Source organism: Tetrao urogallus (assembly GCF_951394365.1).
Source record: "Tetrao urogallus genome assembly, chromosome: 8".
Taxonomy (NCBI): domain Eukaryota; kingdom Metazoa; phylum Chordata; class Aves; order Galliformes; family Phasianidae; genus Tetrao; species Tetrao urogallus.
In genome coordinates, this window is record NC_136821.1 from 21,397,723 (window position 1) to 21,418,078 (window position 20,356).

General features: G+C 39.8%; 1 protein-coding gene across 2 annotated transcripts; it reads right to left on the reverse strand.

Annotated features, from left to right (window-relative positions):
* Window positions 1-1,700: 1,700 nt before the first annotated feature.
* NFE2L2 (NFE2 like bZIP transcription factor 2) lies at window positions 1,701-19,873 on the reverse strand (the record flags this gene model as incomplete). Of its 2 annotated transcripts, XM_079539015.1 has the most annotated exons (5): window positions 1,701-2,909; window positions 4,832-5,011; window positions 5,580-5,672; window positions 5,830-6,113; window positions 19,777-19,873. In XM_079539015.1, the coding sequence occupies 5 exons, from the start codon at window positions 19,856-19,858 to the stop codon at window positions 1,701-1,703; spliced, it is 1,848 nt and encodes a 615-aa protein (XP_079395141.1). The 2 variants fall into 2 exon arrangements, with proteins under 2 accessions (XP_079395141.1, XP_079395140.1); XM_079539014.1 differs by lacking the exon at window positions 19,777-19,873 and having other exon boundaries at window positions 5,830-6,096.
* Between the last annotated feature and the right edge of the window lie 483 nt (window positions 19,874-20,356).

Genomic DNA, 20,356 nt, shown 5'->3' on the forward strand with positions numbered 1-20,356 from the left:
CAGGGAAAAGCCAAACGGACAACTACACCACAGTTGGTCCTCAACTAGTTATTAATATTCAGGAAAGGGAGCTTACAGAGCCTCCGGAGCTGTGGGAGAACAGTGGAGAACAAGTGGAAAAAAGGAGAAGCTCCATAGCATCCCCTGATAGAGAAGCACTAATCGAAACCAGGGCTTTCTGTCCTAGCCCCCTACCCTTCCTCTTTTGGAACACGAGCCCTGCCCACTGCAGTTGCAGTTTCACAACACTTTCACGTGGGAAACAAGGCTGATTGCCAAAAGCTCTTCAACTTAAAAATTAGTTTCTTTTTAGAGAAATGTTCAATAGGTCTAGCAAAACTTGCAGAATGGCTCAATGCTTAGCGTACTAAACAAACGTATGCATGGTAACAAAATATACCTAAACTAATCCTGAAAAAGCCCCAGTGGCAGAAAAAAACATTTCAAACGTTCCTTTTAGAAGTTCCACAGGGAAGGTGATACAGCTTTTAACATTCATTTCAATGTCTATTTCAAATTATGCCTTTTCAGTATTTAGAAAGATCCACGATGATCAAGTACAAGGAGTCCAGTGGAGGAGTAAGTGAAACACTGTGGTTTATTTGCCCAATTTTTCATCTCTTGTAACTCATAACTTCAAACATCACAACATTTTTTCAACAAACTGAGCACAGGTTCCAAAGAGTGCATTGCTTGGCCCTTGGGATATCTTTTTCCACGACTTCAAACAGCACAGCAGTGACAAATGATGCCTGCTGATCAGTCAGAGATGCATAATGAATTTCTAGAAAAATTACTGAAAGGTATACAGAATTTATTAGTTGGAAAAATACATAATGCTGACACTTTTTAATTAACAGATTCTAATGCCTTTGAAGGAGATCTCATCATGAGCTTATAAATAGTGTTCTGAGAGCAAAACAAATTATATAAACTTAGCATAGGCTTGAAACAAATTTGTTACACAATCCTTCCACATGGTAGTTAAAGTTACGGTGAACATCAATAATGCTGACAGTGCTGTGCAATACATCTCTGCTTGTTAAGCGTATTTGTTGCATGAAGACTTATCTTGGAAAACCAGTGAGGATATCTGGATCGGCACTTAACCTACTGTAGGGAAATAAATGCCTATGGCATGAAAAATAATAACAACAACAATAATAAAAAGTTTAATGAAATGGTAAGATGAATCAAAATCAAACAATGAGTATCAACTTGACACTAAATTAAAACCATACATTAAATATAAAGCATTTATAAAAATTGGAAACAAACGCTACTGCATTTTTTTCTTTTACAAAAAAAGTAAGAAGCCATACTGTTTATCTTGCAAGAAATTAGATTTAGGAGGCTAGAATTATTCTTATATATCAAATCTATGAATATAACAGGAGATAAGAACAGTATATAAATACGGTATCTTTAAATATTTACATGTATGGAAACTAGTTAAAATGGTGCTAAAAGAAGGAAATGCCTGTTATAAAAGTGAGATTACAAATTTTGCATACGTACATCTGCATTACACAATTAGTTTTGAACTTGCACCTTTCATAAACTTAAATATTAATTTTCAAATCATCATTGCATAGAATTATTTGAAAAATATTACCTAATTCTGCATTCCACCTCACAGTAAAAGCTATTAACGATACAAAAATAGTAACTCGGGGAACACCAGCCATCCGTGCTGCTCTTCAAAGTTTAGTCTCTGCCTTTCTGCTTTTAGGAACAAGGAAGATATTGCCATCTCTAGTTTGCTGCAGTGAGTATTCACTAGGAGAGTAAGACTTTCCATCTTCATCACGTAGCATGCTGAAGACCTCAACATATAAGGTGGTTAATTGCTTTTTCATTTGACGAAGGCTTTTGTCATTCTCTCCTTTTTCTTTAAGCAATTTCTCTCTCTCATCTTTCAGGTGACTCAAATCGTGCTCCAGTTCCACTATATTTTCCAGTTTTCTCTTACGGCAGTTTTGAGCGGCCACTTTATTCTTGCCTCTCCTGCGTATATCTCGAATAAGTGCAAGCTGGGCTTCGCTGAACTGCTCCTTAGACATCATTTCATTGAAGTCATCAACAGGGAGATTGATGATTTTTTCTACCGGAAAAGGGATCTGCAGAGCTTTTGCTCTTTGCTCATCTCTCGTGAGATGAGCTTCAAGACGGCCCGAAGGTTTATCTTTTGTGAACGGAGCTTTAGGGTGGCCTGGGCCAGCAGGAGGGTCTTTCTTTGGTGTGTCCATATGTTGCAAGCTGCGTTTTTGAGCGCCTGGCTCCACAGAAGGAAGCATTTGATCAGGGAACTGCAGTGAGTACATGCTAGCATTGCTCTGTGGCACACTTCCAGGAGAACTGTCCACGTCTTCCATTTCAGAATCGCTACAACCAGAAGTCTTATCTCCACAGGCAGATGATTCAACAGAGTGTTCGGGTGATGCTACGCTAGAATTTGCATTCAGTGAAATACCAGAGTCAGAATCATTACACTCTGGCACAGTTCCTGAGTGGTCATCGTTAAAAGCTCTCCACAGTGGGAAATCAGAAAGATCAATAGGTTCACTTAAAATATCTGCAAGTGACTGACTGATAGCGTTTGTTGTTACTGTGTCACTGTCCCCCTTTGCACAAATAAAACTGGTATAGAAATCCTCACAGAAATCAGAGCTCGAAGTCAGTGTGTTATTTAAAGAGTTCACGTTCAGCTGGCTGCTGTTTTCTGGCTGCAAAATGCTGGAGAAAGGGCCCTCGATATTCTCCAGGAAATCTGGACCACAGTTAACATCTTTTTTCACGATGGGTAATGAATTGTAGTAATTATAGCCGTTGTGCATCTCCGCTGGCTTGGTTTCAGGGCTTGTGATTGTGCTTACTTCAGCCAGGTTGTCATTTTCAATGTTTAGACACTACATGGGAAGTGTAAGAGAGGAGTTGAACAACACAAGACTAATTGATCATGAAATATTTTTATAGAATCCACAACTATTAATTATTTTAGTCATTAACATGTACATGGATATTGTAACACTGCTGTAACCTAGATGACTACAACATAATTGCACCATGGGGAGACAATCTAGGAAGAATAGACACCTAAGCAAAATATGAAGCAACTTATCCTGGACAAAGCTATTTGGAAAAAGACTGTGGAGCCCCTCAAATTCATAACAAGGTGCTGAAGAAGAGATCCATCCCAACACACTGATACATGGAAACTGCACTCCTGCTCTGCCAAATTGCAGGTGGGGATTCTGGAGCTGTCAGGTCTGAAATTCTCACAGGCACTCACTGCTAGTAATGGCCTCACTTCAGTAAAATTAAGAACACTGAATGAGGCTTACTGAGCACTCATAGCAAACTATTTTTAGCCATCTTCAATTTTATGTGATGATTTCTTTTCCTTGAAAGACAAGATTGTTTCAGGGTTCACTGAATGAAGCAGTGAATTACAGAGAAATGTAATTCTCTGGAAAGTGAAAAAGAAAAACTGTGAGCCCTTATTAATGTTAACTCATCCCACATGCTTCTAGGAAAGCTGGCTAACATTAGTGTGAGTGTATAAGATGATTACATTGGTTTCATTGGCTACAAAACCAACTCTCTTTCCAACAGAGTGGCAGTTTCTTAACTGAAACTGAAGTAAGTGTCCCTGCTTTCCACAAAGAATTAGGCAACTACCATAGTGTTCCTGTTTCTCTTAAGGAGGGACCACACACTGACTGTTCAACCAAAGAGCATGCAAAACTTAAGCTAAGGCTTCAAATGTGAGAGCTCTTGAATTCCCTTTCAAACATAGTTCACAGATAGCAATAGCCTCAATTTAATTATCTCAATCAGAAGATTATTCAATTAATATACAGGATTAATAATTTTGGCTTGGTTTCTTAATATCTTTTCTGCTGCCTTTTCAAAGCTAGTCCTCCTTGTTACCTATGTGGGAGCTTTTAGGCATACCACAGTAGTAAAGACTAGGAAAAATTTGAAATATAGAGAAAGAACAAGAGAAAAAGTAGAATGGCAGGAAATAAAAGGTTCCCACTATTGTTGGTTTTTTTTTTCTTCTCCTTTTTTAATAGTCAAAACTAGATAAAGGAAGTAGAAGATTAAAAAAAAAACCTAACTAGATGCACTCTACAATATACAACTTAGTAATACATCAGTGATTTTTAGCTGTCTTTGTTCCCTTGAAATACTCAGTTCACGTACATTATATAAGTAGTTTCTAGCAACAAATACATATTTAAGTAGTTAAACAAGAGATAAGCAGAAGAGCCAAGTGCAGTTAGATATCTACCTTACATTCTATTATTATTTATACAAACCTCTTTCTTAGGTAAAATTTATGTAAATAATAATGATTACTTTTGCACTCGAAATGCTTAAATACTAGGAAAAAAAACTCGTTTGTAATAATGCTTGCAGAAACAATTTATGCTGTAGTTCCATAATTCAGAAGCATCTATTTCCAATCAGCTCATATTTCCATCATGATTTGTGCTGTAACAGGTTGCATACAGATGCAAACAATCATTTGTCAAACATGAAGAAGTTCTGATATGGAAGACAGATTGTTTTATTAAGGCACCCTGATAAAGAACTGTTTCCTTCCTGTTATACATTCTTCAATATATTACTTTTTAAAAAGTAAATATCATACTGAGTTACAGACCTATTATGTCTACATCGTAAAATGCAACAAGTTAGTCATAATTGCCATTGGTTGAGATGCTGTTGTACCCCATACCTGTCACACCATAGTCTGCTGGCATACCCTGCTATTCTTTTTTTTTTTTTTCCCCCCCAGATGATTATTATACAAAACTTTTACCTGTAACTCTGGAAGGGACAATAACTCTTCCCAAACTTGCTCTATGTTCTGCATATTCTCTGCATCAGTAAGTGGAACTATACCAGGTGAGTTGGGTGGCTGAGTTTGATTAGAAGAAATGAAGACTGGGTCACTATCAATCTGATCAGGAACCAGTGATTGAAATGCAGCTGGAGAAGCCTGGAGCGTTGAACAAACAAACATACACTAAGAATCTTCCAAAGCAAAAATCTCCTCTTGCTGTTTTACCTTTTCTGCAGAGTAAATAGGCATTTCTTAAAAAAGCATTTGCTGAACATAATGAAATAATATAAAAGTATTCCCCTGAAAGGAGTTTTCACATTAAGGACAGAAATAGGAAGAAGCACGAACTGAATGATGAAAGGCTTATTTCAAAGTAAAGCAGTCCAAATACACCAATTCCAGAGAGCTGAACTAAGCTCATTGCAACAAACTGTAACACTCTGCTATTTGCAGTAACACTGGCTGATGGCAGTCAGGCCAGCAAAATGTCCTGCAGGACTCAGTAAGCACAAGGAATACAAGAGCACCACGGCACACCACCTGCTCCTGATACAGCCCAAGTTCAGGCCCACAACATGGCTTTATTCCAGTTACAGATGGCTTGGGGACAGCACTCAACTCATATCACAAATGAATATTACAGTGCAGACAAATGCTGGTATGAGAAAATACGAAACTGATCCCCTGGCACACCACCCATGGAACTGCTGCACTGAGCGTTTACCTCATTGTCGTCTATGAATGGGAATGCTTCTGCCAAGAGCTGCATGCAGTCATCAAAGGACAAGGCCTCTTCTGGTTTTGAAGTATCTGTGCTCTAAATAGGAAAGTCATGAAAAAAATGTTATTGCATCTTTGAATTACTGAACAATCTTCCATTACAGCAACAAACGCAAATTCATTTTAGGCAACCACTAGCATTACACCTTCCTGTGGATGGAAAAAAGGTTTAAACACACAAACACAGAGTTTACCTGTGAAAAACTGATCGGTGGTTCAGCGTTTTCTGACTGAACGTGCTGAGCTGGCTGAGCTGGAACAAATTCACCTGTCTCCTCGTCTAACACCAGCTGAGCCAGCAAGGCTTTCTCCCGCTCTTTCTGGAGCTGCTCTTGTCTTTCCTTTTCAAGTTTCTTCTGTTTCTCGAGTTCATACTCCTTCTGTCGTTGACTAAAATCAAAAACTTCACGCCTTGCCCCAAGGTCTATATCTTGCCTCCAAAGGATGTCAATCAAGTTCATGTCCTGTAATAGAAATGCTGTTTTGAAGCAAGCCTCCTCCCCAGTAGAACTGGTTTAAAACAATAAGAAGGCTTTTAAATTCTGCATTAAACAGGTAGACTCATGTAAGTGAGATTCATTCTCTTAATCCTACAAAATTATCTAAATGAAATATATCTCCATATGAAGGCTTGGTTGCTACAGCCCACACATCAGGTCATGGAAACTAAGCAGTTGCAGTTGGTAAGGCAACACACAAACTAGACAGTTAGTATTCTTTCCTACATTATCTCATAGAATACATGAAGCAATAGAGTGAATTATAACACATAAGTAAAAAAAAAAAAAAAAAAAAAAAAAAAAAGACTATATAAAAGAGAAAGACAGAAAGTAATAAGTCTATTCATGTAATTCTTTTTTCAGTATGATCTTATGAAATTGTAAAAACTGGCTAAAAACATCACAAGGAGTTGTCTGAGTCACTACAATAACCACACTCAAAGTGTGTTTTCAAATGTTTATGGTCCATCCTGGTATCAAGCACGAATCATAATATCAGCAGAACAGTGCTACAAAGCTGGAGGATAACCTGGTTCCAAGTGCCCACATAACACAACATCACAGGAGTACTTTTTATTTTTTTTTTTAATTTAAAATTATTAAGACTATCACTAAAAATTTGTAATTCAAAGCTTAATTTCAGTTGACGTAAGTGTGACTGGTTTGGAGTTGAGTATAAGCCACGTATCAAGAAGTGTCAAACTCTGTTAATCAATTGGGCTCTGATTAACTTTTCATATTTTTATGCTGTTAAAACTGTTTCTCAGTGCTCAAGTTTGGACTGCTTTCTTCTGTAAGAAAAGTGCACCACATAGAAATCATCAATCAACAATTAACTCCGCTCCTGCCAAAGCCATGACAGCAGCCCATTCCAGTGCCTGACTGCCCTCTCCACGAATAAATTCTTCCTAATGCATGACCCAAACCTCCACTGGCACAACTTGCCAGAGCTGTTTTCTTGCATCCTATCACACTGGCTGAGAAAGGAGTCCAAAAGCTCACTGCAACTACAAGTATATAAACATCATATTTCACATGAACAGGACTTCACTGATTCAGTGAGCAGTTACACCCAAGGTACATTAAGTTTTCCACCATATCAAATTAAACATTTCCTTCCCTGTTAAGAGTATTTTCCAGCACAGAAACAAATTAACCTAAATGCCACGTCACACTGCCATTCAAAATGACTGCTTCCATACAACAGCAATGGCGTTAGTGGCAGTCCATATCAGAGCAGACCATAATCTCTTCATTAACAATTCAATACCATTCATGCTCATACACACACATCACATGATGTACTTCAACTGGTTGCTAAAAAAACTATTTCTACCATTGGGCAGTTACATGAAATACCCATGTAACACAACACAGGCATTCTGACATCTAAAGCATATTTAATATACCTTGCTGGGAGACACCAAACTCAGCTTTAATGGCCAGCAATGAAGAAGCTGAAATAATTGCAGCGGTTGCCCAAGACAATGTTTGGTCTCTCCAGATTGGAGGGTAAAATGAACTAATTAAGTCCTGCAGTAATTGGAGATGCTGCAGTATGATACAGCTTCATTAAGGGCCAGTAGTTTACCAGCTGCTCACTGTCTCCTTCTGCAGCAGATTCTAAACTGTTTCCTAGTCTCGGAGCATTTGCAATATGCTCTGGATAAAACTGCAGGATCTGGATTTTAGGGCTCACTTCTGAATTATTCATCTACCAGGCACTGTTACAAATGCTACTAAAAAGATTTGTGTGTGTGTATAATGCACAAGGTTGTGAATTAGCAGAGCTATTTCTCTCACTGAGTTGCAGCAGACTACTGCACAAAATAGCAGAACTGCTGCGTGGTTTCTGTTTAAATCACAAAGTACGAAAGCGATCCAAAAAGAGGTACGGAAGGCAGAACACATTTTTCTTAGCCAGAAAAACATGCTGCCTCGGGTGAAACCGCCTGAGGTACAGCCTGAGGAGCTTTGGGTGCTGTGCATAGCAGGCACCACTGCAGCTGCACCCTGCTCTGGCAGCACAGCTCTGCTTGTGGAACTGGAACAAACTGTAACACGCCTGATGCGTGGGCTGTTGCCTGAGGAATAGCACAGCATTGACTTAATGTCACTGCTTCTCGAGGGCCCACGTTAAGCCCTGTATCTTATCTCTGGCTTTGTTAAGCAGTGCTGCACCTCTGCTCAGGACAAAGATGCCTGTCAGGATTTTTATTTTTTTTTTAAATTTTAACTTCTAAATGTATTTATCTTGTGGCACTTTAAGCTAAAAAGATTTGTTTGTTTGCTTTTAATGATCACCACTTAACTGGGAAAGATTACTGCTATTTTCAGCTTGGAAAAATTCTATACAAACAGAGTAATATTATAGTCTTAAATACTAGTAAGTAATTACTCTTTATGAATGGGTTACATGGAGGAAGCGTTCTCCTGTTCAGTAAGCTAATATTTAAAATCATCAAACAGCATGTTGATTTAAATATAACCTGCCATTTAACATTTATCTACAATCTCAGCCAATGATTTCAGTGATACTGCCCTTGTCAAGAAAATAAGAAGTGCTGGGCATTAGGCCAAGGCCCCAGGTCAAACTTAATGGAGCCACCATTGACCAGTGACTCACAGGGGGGTGACTCACAGCCCCAGCATGAGGGACAGCAAAGGACTAAAAAAGAAATTGCAGTCTATTGAAATATGTTGCAATTTTGCTCTTTCAGCCTCCCACTTCCAATTACTTCACAGCCTTGTTGACACCAACACACACAAATGCATGCACCCACAGGTGAGTGCAGGCACTCTTTCTTAGGTCTATCACTGAAGCATTTTTACCTTTCACCATGAAAGCACCACACAGCGACCATAGACTTGGCAATCAATGTTTCCAAAGCCACTAAAAGGCATTTCAGTTTTTGCCTGTGAAACAGCCACCCTCTAATTTTTAAGGTGACTCAACACAAACTGCTGAGTGGAGAAGGCTGGTTAGGAGGGAGGCAGCAGCAGGGATCTGCACTCAGTGCATAGCGTGCAGCGGGAGCCTGGCGGTAGCTTGGCCAGCAACAGTCAGGCATTGCTTTGCACAGCTCGGTCCCCGCCTCCCACAGCACCAGGCCTGCTTACTGTAAGCACTCCAAGGGGCCCTCGTGACTGAGTCCACAAGCATCCGTTTGTTCCTTTCTCCCTTGTGTAATTTCTTGGATTGCATCAGAGGAAGTGGCCGCCTTGGCAGGAGCGAGAGAGGCCAGAGCAGCCAGACCTGCCCGGCACGAGGACACAGCTGCCATCAGGAGGCATTTCATGGGCAGCACTTCCCCCTGCTCTGGGCTTGGCTCTTCCCCTCTGAACCCCAGTGGCCATTTTGAGAGGAAATACACTAATACATTAAGGTACTTATTAGAAATATTGGACAGTAGTAATTACGACTTTGGGGAGACAACACGATTTTAGTATTTTTCCTCTGAAGATGAACAGCGGTTTTAATTCTCCCATTTTCTTCACAATTTTGTAAACAAAAGACAACCACAATCCCAGAATGGCTTCCAGGATGGAAGGAATCTTAGAGACCATTGCGCCTCAACCTCCTGCCATGGGCAGGGTTGCCAACCACTACACGAGGCTGCCCGGGTCCCCTCCAACTCAGCTTGAATGCCTCATCTCCAGGAACAGGGCATCCCTCAGCAGAGAAGGACAAGCTTTGCTTTCCCACTGTTCATATTAGCAAGAGGTGCCTTGCATTACCACTTGCTTTTCTGTTCATTTAGTGATATGCCCTCCCCACCATACCAACAGCCTAGTTTGGACATATAAAGGCAGTTTTGATAAGATACACATAAATGTTAAACAATTCACATTAAGCCACCATCTGGCCCCCAATGGAAATTTTCATGTTTTAAATTTACATATCAGCATTTGCCATCTGGGCAGAGTCTGTTATACATTTTATGAGAAAATCCCCCACTACATTGTAAAGTTTGACAATTAACTCTTATGGCTCCTAAGCAAACACACTTGCAGTTGGGTAAACAAAGGAAAGAGACCCTGGTTTTGTGTTATTTCACAGAATGAAATCTTTCCTAGTTTTCCTTTTCCTAGTTTTCACAAAATGCTCATCCTTCCACGTCATGCCTCTTTGGTTTCCCATGATCCATTAGAATTTAACTTAAAGAAGAGAGAATATTCCACACACCAGGGAGAATACATCCAGTGGAGAGGACAGAAGACAACCCCACAAGAGATAAGAAAGCATTCCTGACTGTAGCTTATTCACAGAAAGAACTTGGAAAAGTACCGCTCACTTTCCATTTGTGTCCCAGGAAGAGAAAGGAATGAACAAAAAGCACCTTACATTTCTGCTGTATTCAATATACCACACAGGAAGTGAAGACCAAAGTCTGGAAATACTCCTAGACTAGAATGAAAGGAAGGAGACTAAATAATAAAGCAAGACTAAGAGGAACTGGAAACATTCTTACCACTTAAGAAAAGCAGTGGGAACAACAGCTGAACATCCTTCCCTCACCATCCCCAAGAGGAAATGATTTTATTCAAGCATGATTTATAAACTATTTGATTTTTTCATATGATTTCTGAAATCTCTGTAACTAATGATTTGTTTTCTGTATTCCAGATCTTCCATACTGGCAATTCTCTATCGAAGTAAGCTACTTAGCTAATTGTTTTTGCCCTGTAATTGACTCGCAATCACAGACACCTAAGTCCTTTGCCTTAGTGAAAGCACAGAAAGCAGATAAAATTATCCCACCGCCACTACTTTTTACAAACATACAATGAGATTTGAAAGCTTGGCCACAATTTTCAGTGCCTTACAACTGGAAATACGAAGAACAGAATTTAATTTGAGAAGTGAACAAACAGAAGAGCAGCACTTAAGAACAGGGAAAAGAGAATGTCATATGCTATTTATGCTGGAAGGCAGAGAGGCTCAATTTCAATTTTAGATGTCTGGATTTAGGATTTGGAAATGTGATGGAACAGGCAGCTCCCAAACAAAGCCATAAGACAGCAACCTGTGATTCATGAATCCTCACAGTCAAGGCCCCGACCACCTGTGGAGCTGCCTGCTGTCTGAGTCTTCGCCAAGACCTTCCTCCAAGCAGTGCAGTGCAGGGACAAACATGAGATCAAAACAGCTTGGACGCTGTCTGCTTCAGCTTCATGATGCCTGTTTGCTCTTCCTGGCCCTAAATAATCTTTGGCTACCTGATATCTTGGTCAGCAGCCTCTTTTTAAGACCCAGAAGGCTAGCTTACCTGAAAAAAAAAAAAAAAAAAAAAAAAAACCTTCAAAAGATAAAACTTTACAGAACAAATGCTGTGAGAGAATTTCCACTCCTTGTCTATATAAATAAGCCAGCTAAAAAAACGCTGGCCATGTTTCTCAGGACATTCTTCTGCCCCAACAGAGACAAATGAAATAAGCTCAGTCCCCGAAACATAAATATTTGTAAGCAAATTTCATCTTCTTACTTAAGAAAGAAAGCTCTAGAATGTTTTGCCAGGACAGGAAGTGAAGTTCTGGTATTTCATTAGCTACAAGTGTTTAGCCTCTGTCTTCTTCTAACATACATCTCATATTTCAGACCGTAGCTCCCACTGTATTCCAGCAGGCACTCCTAATTCATGCCAAATTGTCAGAATTTACTCTTATAAATCAAATCAGTTGAAAAACTACTTGGCTGCATTGTCTAGCATTCTTAAGAAAGTTTCCGAGAATGTTGTGATTCTTCTAACAAGGAGTGGGACAAACAGTGGCTGGCTGCAATGACAGCCTTCCTCTGCAAGTGCAATCCAGGACACGGCCCATCACACTGCCCCTACCAGAACAAAGAAACTCCCCTGAGAAGCAATCAATTCATGTATTTCACCTGAACTGGCACTTTCCAGGAATGATATCAACAAAGGCTATGATTGTAAGATCTGTTTTTTCTCTAATGGTTTTCCCATGAGATAAATGCTATGGTAAGCAAGTTTTCCAAACCATTAGGAACAAGATACACCTCATATATTCTCCAGGAGTGAAAAAACAGCTTTCTTCAAGCCTGAAGAATATAAAATGAGCAAGAATGTAACTGCAGTAAAGAACAGATGTTTTAGGATGCTCGTGGTCATGCATGTGCAGGCCTACCTCCATTCCAACCCCTGAAGCTGCAAACTCCTAGTGCCAGCGCTATATCAAGACCACTGTGAGTGAAGAAAAAATAATCAATCACAGACAGCAAGGAGAAGGAAAAGAAGGTACATAAGTGGCAGATAACTGCTTTTCTTTGACAACAGCTTTCTCTTGTTCTGCAAAAATCAATCCTTCTCCACCTCCATGCCACTCACAGCACAGATTGTGCACAGAAGCCTCAGAGCAGTCCCTTCTAGCTCAGGGTGCAGCATCAGGAATGATGTCCTGCTGCTGGCTCAGCAGTCAGCAAGGCACACGTGCATCATGAAGTATCCATTTCTGATACAACAGGGGCAATTCTTCCTCAGTGCTGCAGCACCTTTGCAGAACACTCTTAGGCACTCTCTCACATGCTTCAGAAGCAGCTGTGTTCTTCTAATTTGTTTAATTGATTTTTGGAAAGCAGCTATACATTGAGTTTAATATATAGTACGTGGTTTCCAGGGGTGAAATTGTCCCTCAACATTTTAAAAAATTCAGTAAAAAAAAAAGCTCAAATGCAGTGTCTCATTTGCATGGCTTACAGTATGCAAACAGTTTTAAACCTGACATCACTACTTTGTCTTTGTATGGTATTTTAGTTTTCAATGTTATTCTCTGCACCCGTGGCCAAACGTGTCTTGTATTCTATCCCCTATTTCTGCCTTCGCCTAAATGAAAAGACAAAGTGAAGTCTAACACTGTAAGCCAATAACAGTGAGCTTTGCTTTACAAATCGAATGATGCCCACATTTATAAGCACTAACCTGGCTGCTATGCAAAAGCCAAAAACTTATTTGAACTTGATCCTAAATCTCTTGGAGTCCCAGACTGCTTACCAGAACATCACTGTCAAAAACAATGAATCTTAGATGTTTTCATTGCAGTGTTATTTTAGTTTGGTGGCTTCTATTCTTCCCTTTTCCCCTTTAGATCATAATTACATTATGTTAATCTCAACATCACTTTTCCACAGCATAGTTGGCTGGTGTACGAGTGTTGCAGTCCCCTCCGTTCAAATTCTGAATTCCTCTTTCAGTTTAATAGAGTCATTTACTTGCTATTTCTTTACTCTTTCATCAGCAGCATTACAAAACGATTAAGTCAATAAGAACACAAAGAGAGTATGTATACAAATTACAATCCATTGCACAAGTTGCACAATGAAATTGGAAGGCTGGCAAAAAAACACGGGATTGTTTTATAAAAGAGTGGGTTAGGCAGTGTATTTGTTTTTACATGTTTGATCCATCAACAAAACTCTGCCCTGCTGCCCCAGCAAGTAAACTGAGTGATTCTGTTGTGCCTTTATTTCTGGCTGCTGTCTAATCCCCATGTGTTGCACTGTGTTACTCCATTTTGAAAGGCATTCAAACAGCAGCCAGAAGTCTATTTCATTTCAGGAAATGCTGGTCTCAATAAGAGCTTTGCTCTTTTCCCCTCTCAATTTAAAATTTCATTGTAAAAAAATTAGCATTTGTTGAATTTTGTAATGTATACAACAGCAACAAAAAAATCCTTGACCTACAGTTAAATAACAATACAAAAGTTGTAATTTCTATCTGAAAATACTGCTGATCTCTCAGTCAGAGGAACACTGAAGCCTTTGTTTCTCAGTTCATTTTATATAGGGAACCTACAGTAGTTGGGAAACAGTTACCTGTTAAATGATGATCTTCAGGCTATCCTGCTGTACCCAGCCAGGCATGTACCATGTGTGGACACTGCCACAGACTACTCATTAGTTTATCTAGGAGAGGATTGTTTATAATAATGGCTCAGTCATCTGGGAAGCACGATCCAGACAAATTATAGCACACTCTTATGACCAATGAAACATATCAGGAAGAAAAGATGCATACAGAGTAAAGAACATAATAAAACTGTGAATAACATTTATTAGGTTGTGTTAACCTTGGGTTATAACCTATTAGCCACTATTTTGACTTCACTAGGATTACACTTTGCTAAAAAGTATTTTCAAGCCAAACATGAGAACAGAGTGCATCTGTTCTGGATCAAAATACACTCAATGATTATTTATACTCTTGAGCTGTAAGTTTTCACTCCAATGAGATGTTACTGGTAGGCCTCCATTCAGCTGTCATTTTGGTGACAGCTGGCCAAGCTATAGGGACAGGCACCAGATGGGTTACTACAGCTACATGACAGCCTGCATATAGAAACTGCACGCTCTGGTGTTACAAGAAGCATGTCTCATCAAGCTTCCATCCACTGATCTCACAAGCAGCTCTTTTGTTTTTCGTGGGCCAAACTACAAGAGCAAGCACTTGCAACGTCTGCGTGGGCTAGAAAAACACAGAGGTTCACTAACTGCAGTGCCAACACACATCTATCAGCCCTCCTTCACCAACACAAACAGCTACTCCATAAGGCTGCACCACAACACTTCCTGCGCGCTTACTAACGAAGCTGAGACAAAGAGCTAGGATGCTTTCAGACCCCGAGAACTCACCAAGCAGCTTATCGATTTAAAAGAATATAAGCCTGAGAATAAGAAAATCAGACTGTTTTAGTCTGTAATGTCAGAAATGAGGCACTGTATGCTCTTAAGAATTAAACAACAAAAACACTCAGCGAACAGAAAGAAAATCGTGCCATCTGACAAGACTTCAGTTCTCTGCTTCTGAGGCAGAAACGGATATCATCTGCCAAACAGTCTGCAGGAGCAGCCTGGACTCCAGGGGAGAACTGCCACTGCTCCACAGAGTACTTCTAACTCCCAGGTAAAAAGGCTTCCATGACCTCAGAAACAATTTGTACGATAGTGCTCCCCAACAGCACTGAAGTCATATCAGACCCACACTCTACACTGTCTCCCCAACTAAGTTTGACATTTTCCTTGTCCTCTTGCTGCTTCTTTCTTTTTATAATCAAGCTTCAATTCCAGAAAATGTGCCCATCAACACACAGTAGTGCACAGTCCACAACTACACAGTTACATTTTGGGGAATGCAAGCCTTGCTCTAGAGGTGGCCAGCTGTGCCATGTTGCGTGCTGCAGCTCACAACCAGCAGTTACACTGCCTACTTCCCACTGACCTCCATGGGGCACAGGTGTTAAATACCTTTGTGGACCAGAGTCTTGCAATTTACATGCACTTCTCACATACATAATTTATATAGATAACGAATGCTGGTTATTTAGCATCAGTCCATGCTGTGAGTGCACTGTTCAACATTAGAGTGTATTAGAGAAATTAGATGACAACCATGTACTTCCAATTACCCTTCAGCAAATTATGAAGAGAGAGAAAAGTCCACCATAGCTCATTTTCCTTCTGCCCCTTCTCCCCCCTTCTTTTTAAGTGTGTCTACAAGGGAATTAAAAAAAATCCACCACAACAGAAAAGGCCCAAACATACTGCTATCCAAGTGCTCATCAGTGGACACAATATCTTAACATATTCGAGGATGCATGCTTAGCATAGCACATTTTCCTTCCAAAGAAATAATTCATGGTTACATGGTTTATTTGACACAACGTACAACCTTCACTAATGACATACTAAAGAAAAAATTCAGTAAATAACAATACAGCTCAACTGTGCACTGATGACCAAAAATACACTCTCCATATTTACATGAAGCATCATAGAAATCATTGTTACCTTTCCATAAAGGGAGTTTGTACAGCTTTTCTCCTTCCTTTAGCCACACACAGATACATGATGGAAGCTGTTTTTCAGTAGTTTGAGGCAAAGATAGATTTTATTTGTTCATTTTCTGAAGTACTATAATTCACAAACTTATCAGCAAAAAGCAATCCTCTAAAAATCATTAATGCCCAAGAATGCTTCAGGAAACTCTTCAACTTGTCAGTCCTAAACAGTTAAGCAACTGAAACAAGAAGGGTCAAGAAGGGACAACATGTCAGGTGTCTGTGTGCCAATTTATCATTTATATGGACACAACAGCTTCCACTGAAAAAAGTAAATCCACCAAGGAACACCACCATATAAGAAAGTGAAGCCATGTGCATTGTGCAATCTACCACTCGCTTTTTGAAGTTATGTGTAGTACTCAAATTACGAACTCTGCGAGCAAAATGAGCCAATTCATCTCCCAAGACATGAACCAGAGTAGGTAAATGGCTTTACAACTCTTACCAAATCCTATAAACACAATAATTCTTTGTGCCCTTAAAAGAACACTACCATCTCCAAACTCCACTGATAATTCTGTCCTTCCACCCAGATCAACAGCTCTCTGGCTCACAGCCTGTACAGATGGTTATAATAGGGCTTGCCTCCTTCAGTCTCATGATGAAATGGACAAACGTACCTAAAGAACAAGGTACAGGCAATCACACATTTTTCCTTGTATACTCTATCAGCAGCCATGACCAAAACAAGATTGTTTGCCACAAATAATAAACTCATCGATACATCTCTTCTACCCATAAGCAAACAAGCATTAAATATTTGGGGGGAAGGAAGACACGGGACAAGGGTATTCAACTTGCAAGAAAACTACAGAAAACCAAGAAATTATAAATCCAAAAGCACTCATCACATTCTGTTAAACATTTATTTTTAGTTAATAACTGCATCTGTTATCTGAAGAAAAAAAAACCACAGAACTGATCTTTTGGACACTTATTATGTAAATATGTGGCTTTATAAACGTTAACTTAGTTAAAACCTTCAGCACACACTGGTTCAGTGCTCTGTAACAACCATTTGGAGGCCAGCAACAGAGCACTTCAGACATTTTCTAGAGCTGCAACATTTTATCTCCCATGACCACAAGGTGCAGCTCGATAAGGTACTCCACTGCAGCTTCTGAAAGGGAAATGTTGAACACTGATAAAGACAACAGGTTGCCAAGGGAATAAGGAAGAGAGCTAAACTTCCTTTTTCCTTCAAAAAAGTACTGCAAGTTTAATTATTCTACATCCAATGAAGTAGCATAGTAAGTTGCCTTTTACCATGCAGTAAAAGAAAATACCTGAAAACAAATTGTTCTCATACCCTCAGCTTAAAAGTCTTACTCCAAACTATGTGCCCTTTCCCTTGCACCTGTATAATCACAAACATTTTTTTTGAAGGACAGATTAAACACCCCCACAGGTCCTGCCATGCCTCCTGTAACGTGTGCCAAAGATATCTTTATACCTTTTCTCTGCTCTCTGTTCTTCTTCTCTGCCACCATGTTATTCCCAGTTCAGTGCAGAAGAGGTGGTGACGGGGCAAGGCAGAGCTCTTCCCAAGGTAGATTAACCTTGGGATTATTAGTAACCTTGGGATTATTGGGACCATTGATTAACCAATGACAATGTTCAAAATTCGTAATTCATTCCATTTGTTCCTTCTGTTTTGTTGGCTCTGCAAAAAGCACCTTCTTCCTCATACCTGGGGGTGCAAGGAGGTAGCTTACCCTTCGTCTCTTTCTGCACGCCGTTTGTACCTGGGAGAGAGACCGAGTTTGGGGAAGAACTACACTAACTGTCATTTAAGTAACAGGTGGGTTTTGTTGTAAAAGTCAGACTAACTGGCATAACAAATTGAAAGGGAAATTATTTGCAGTGTTCCCAATTTGAGGGCAGAAAGGGTTGAGAAGAAACAGACTTACCTTGCTGCCTCTGAAGAAAGCGTCTAATCTCTAAGGGCAGGGTGAAACATCCCAGCACACTGCAGGCTGTCTATCAGCAGCGGAAGGACAGTGCAGAACATAAGTGCAACTGCCCTGCATATCTGCTGCCAAATTAAAGTTTGTGTGCCAAATGCCCCAGTTAGGCAAAATAAGTTGTGGGGCTTTTCCCCCCCCCCCTTTTTTTTTTTTTTTTTTTTTTAAAAGTAGACTCTTATTAAAGCCAGCATTTGTAGGTGACTTTTTCCAGTACAAGACATTATAGAAAATGGAAATGCTTTCCAGATATAACCATAATTGTAATATTTTATAATTGCTTAACCGATTTGTTAAGCAAAAGTAAAAAAAATAAAATAAATTGCTGATCATTTGGGGGAAAAAAAAAAAATACGGAATGCAAAAGTAAGCTTCAGGTTTGGTCTTGAGTTGTTTTTGGTCTTTGCCCCAAACAGTTCCTCATGCCTCAGTAAATACTTGGATAGTTAGATTACAGCAAAATGCAAGTAAAAACTTCAAGACTACAATTTCTCTAGACTTCAATTAATTCAGACAATGAGACGCTGATATCTCATTAAGGTAAATCACTACTCACAGGGGTTTATTCTTCCATTACTACTCACGTTTTGTGAGGCCTTATTCATCATCCCTGCTACATACACGCACAATTCATCAAAACCTCCCATCCCAAGCTTAAGTTTGAAATCAAAATTATTATACTGCTCTGGCCTTAGTGGTAGAAAAACTCAATTTAAAATTTTCAGAGCTTAAAATATTTCTGCAATTTGTTACAAACCCATTAAAGTTTAATTATTTAAAAAGTTCCTGTTCTTCATTTTACCAGCAAAAAGAAACAGAGGGATTGTGTGATACCTAGAGATGCTCACAGCAGTTACTGCATGACAAGGATTTCCAAGCGGAACACGCTGACTACAAACTTAAAGTGAGAGACAACTAAGGATTACAAGTTTTGCTGGAGAATATTCCAAAGAGTTGCAAAAATCCATTGGGTCACAACTATTTATACTTGTTGATTAACTAGTAACTATCATATTCTAGTTCAACTGCCCAAAACAAATTACAAATTATAAAGCAGAGTATCAGAAGTTGCTGTGGTTCAGCATCCATAGGTATGAGACACCTGAACATGATGTGCACTTCCACAGACAAAGAGTTCAGTATAAACAATCTGGAAGACCAGCTGTCAGCAGTTGGTACATTATTTTGCTATTACCATTTTTATTACTGCATTTTACTTTCATCTTCAATTGTACTTACTTGAAAAGTCTCAAGTTTGACTTATTTTTTTAAGGATCAGGGGGACAACGTCCCAGAAATTCCTCAGCTGACACAGACCTGCTCAAGGCCCATCTACACTAGGAAAAGAAAGAATGTGCTGTACAACAGCTTTGAGAAAATACGTCCATGTACCTCACGTCAAATAAATCACAGAAGACTGCACCAGGATCTACAGCACGCTTGTTCCAAGGCCGCTTAATGACTACATCATCTGCACTGGCGCGTATCCATCACTGCTTCTGCAACACTGGTGAAGACAAGTGCTAGTACAATGAGCTGGGATGCAATGCTGCACCCAGATACCTTGACTGACCTCTACCATGAAAGTCTGCATTCTCTTCCCAGTAATGAAGCTCCTGAAAAGCTGCTACCCAGCTGAGCTGCTCCAGATTCTAAAGCTGCTTTACCCAGCCCCACCACCATCTTGCACCCACTTGCACCAGTCTTGCAACTGACTGCAAAGCATGCATCTGGTAGCACAGTGCAGGCAATCAAACTGGAAATACCCTGCTTTAGGACAGAGTTCAGCTTTCTTACCCAACATAACTTAACTTGAGGAAATAACTCCTGAAGACAGAAAGAAGTGACCAAGCACCCAGGTGACACGGAAGCAAACACTGGCTGTGGAGCAGACAAAGACCGGCCATTTCATCGGGACCAGCCAGCACAACCACCACCAGTCACGTGCTGCTGGTCAACTCCAGCAGGGACCTTCAGACAGCCAAAGCAATGCAGGAATTGCTCCACTCTTAACAATAAAGATGGGAGGTACCAATACTACTCCCAGGGTTCAAACAAGCAAAACTCCCCTCCTGGACCTTTGTCTTAGCTCCTTATGGCTAAACAGCCATGATGATCTGAGCAGGAAGCAAATCAAAGTCAGAGCAACTTTTCATAAAGCTCTGTTAAAGAAAAGTAGCTGCTTCAACATTTTGTGGGCACGAACTTCCAACATAGCAAACAGGCACACCCTTAATCGTAAAACAAACTTCTACTTAAAGGCAAACTATCGACCAAGCTTCTTCTGAGCCAATTTGCCAAACCTGCAAACTTTGTTTTGCAAGCAGCCTCTGGAAGTGGATTTTTTCATACTTACCAAAGACAGCATGTAATACCATTACAGCAAACAACAATAAAACTTGGAT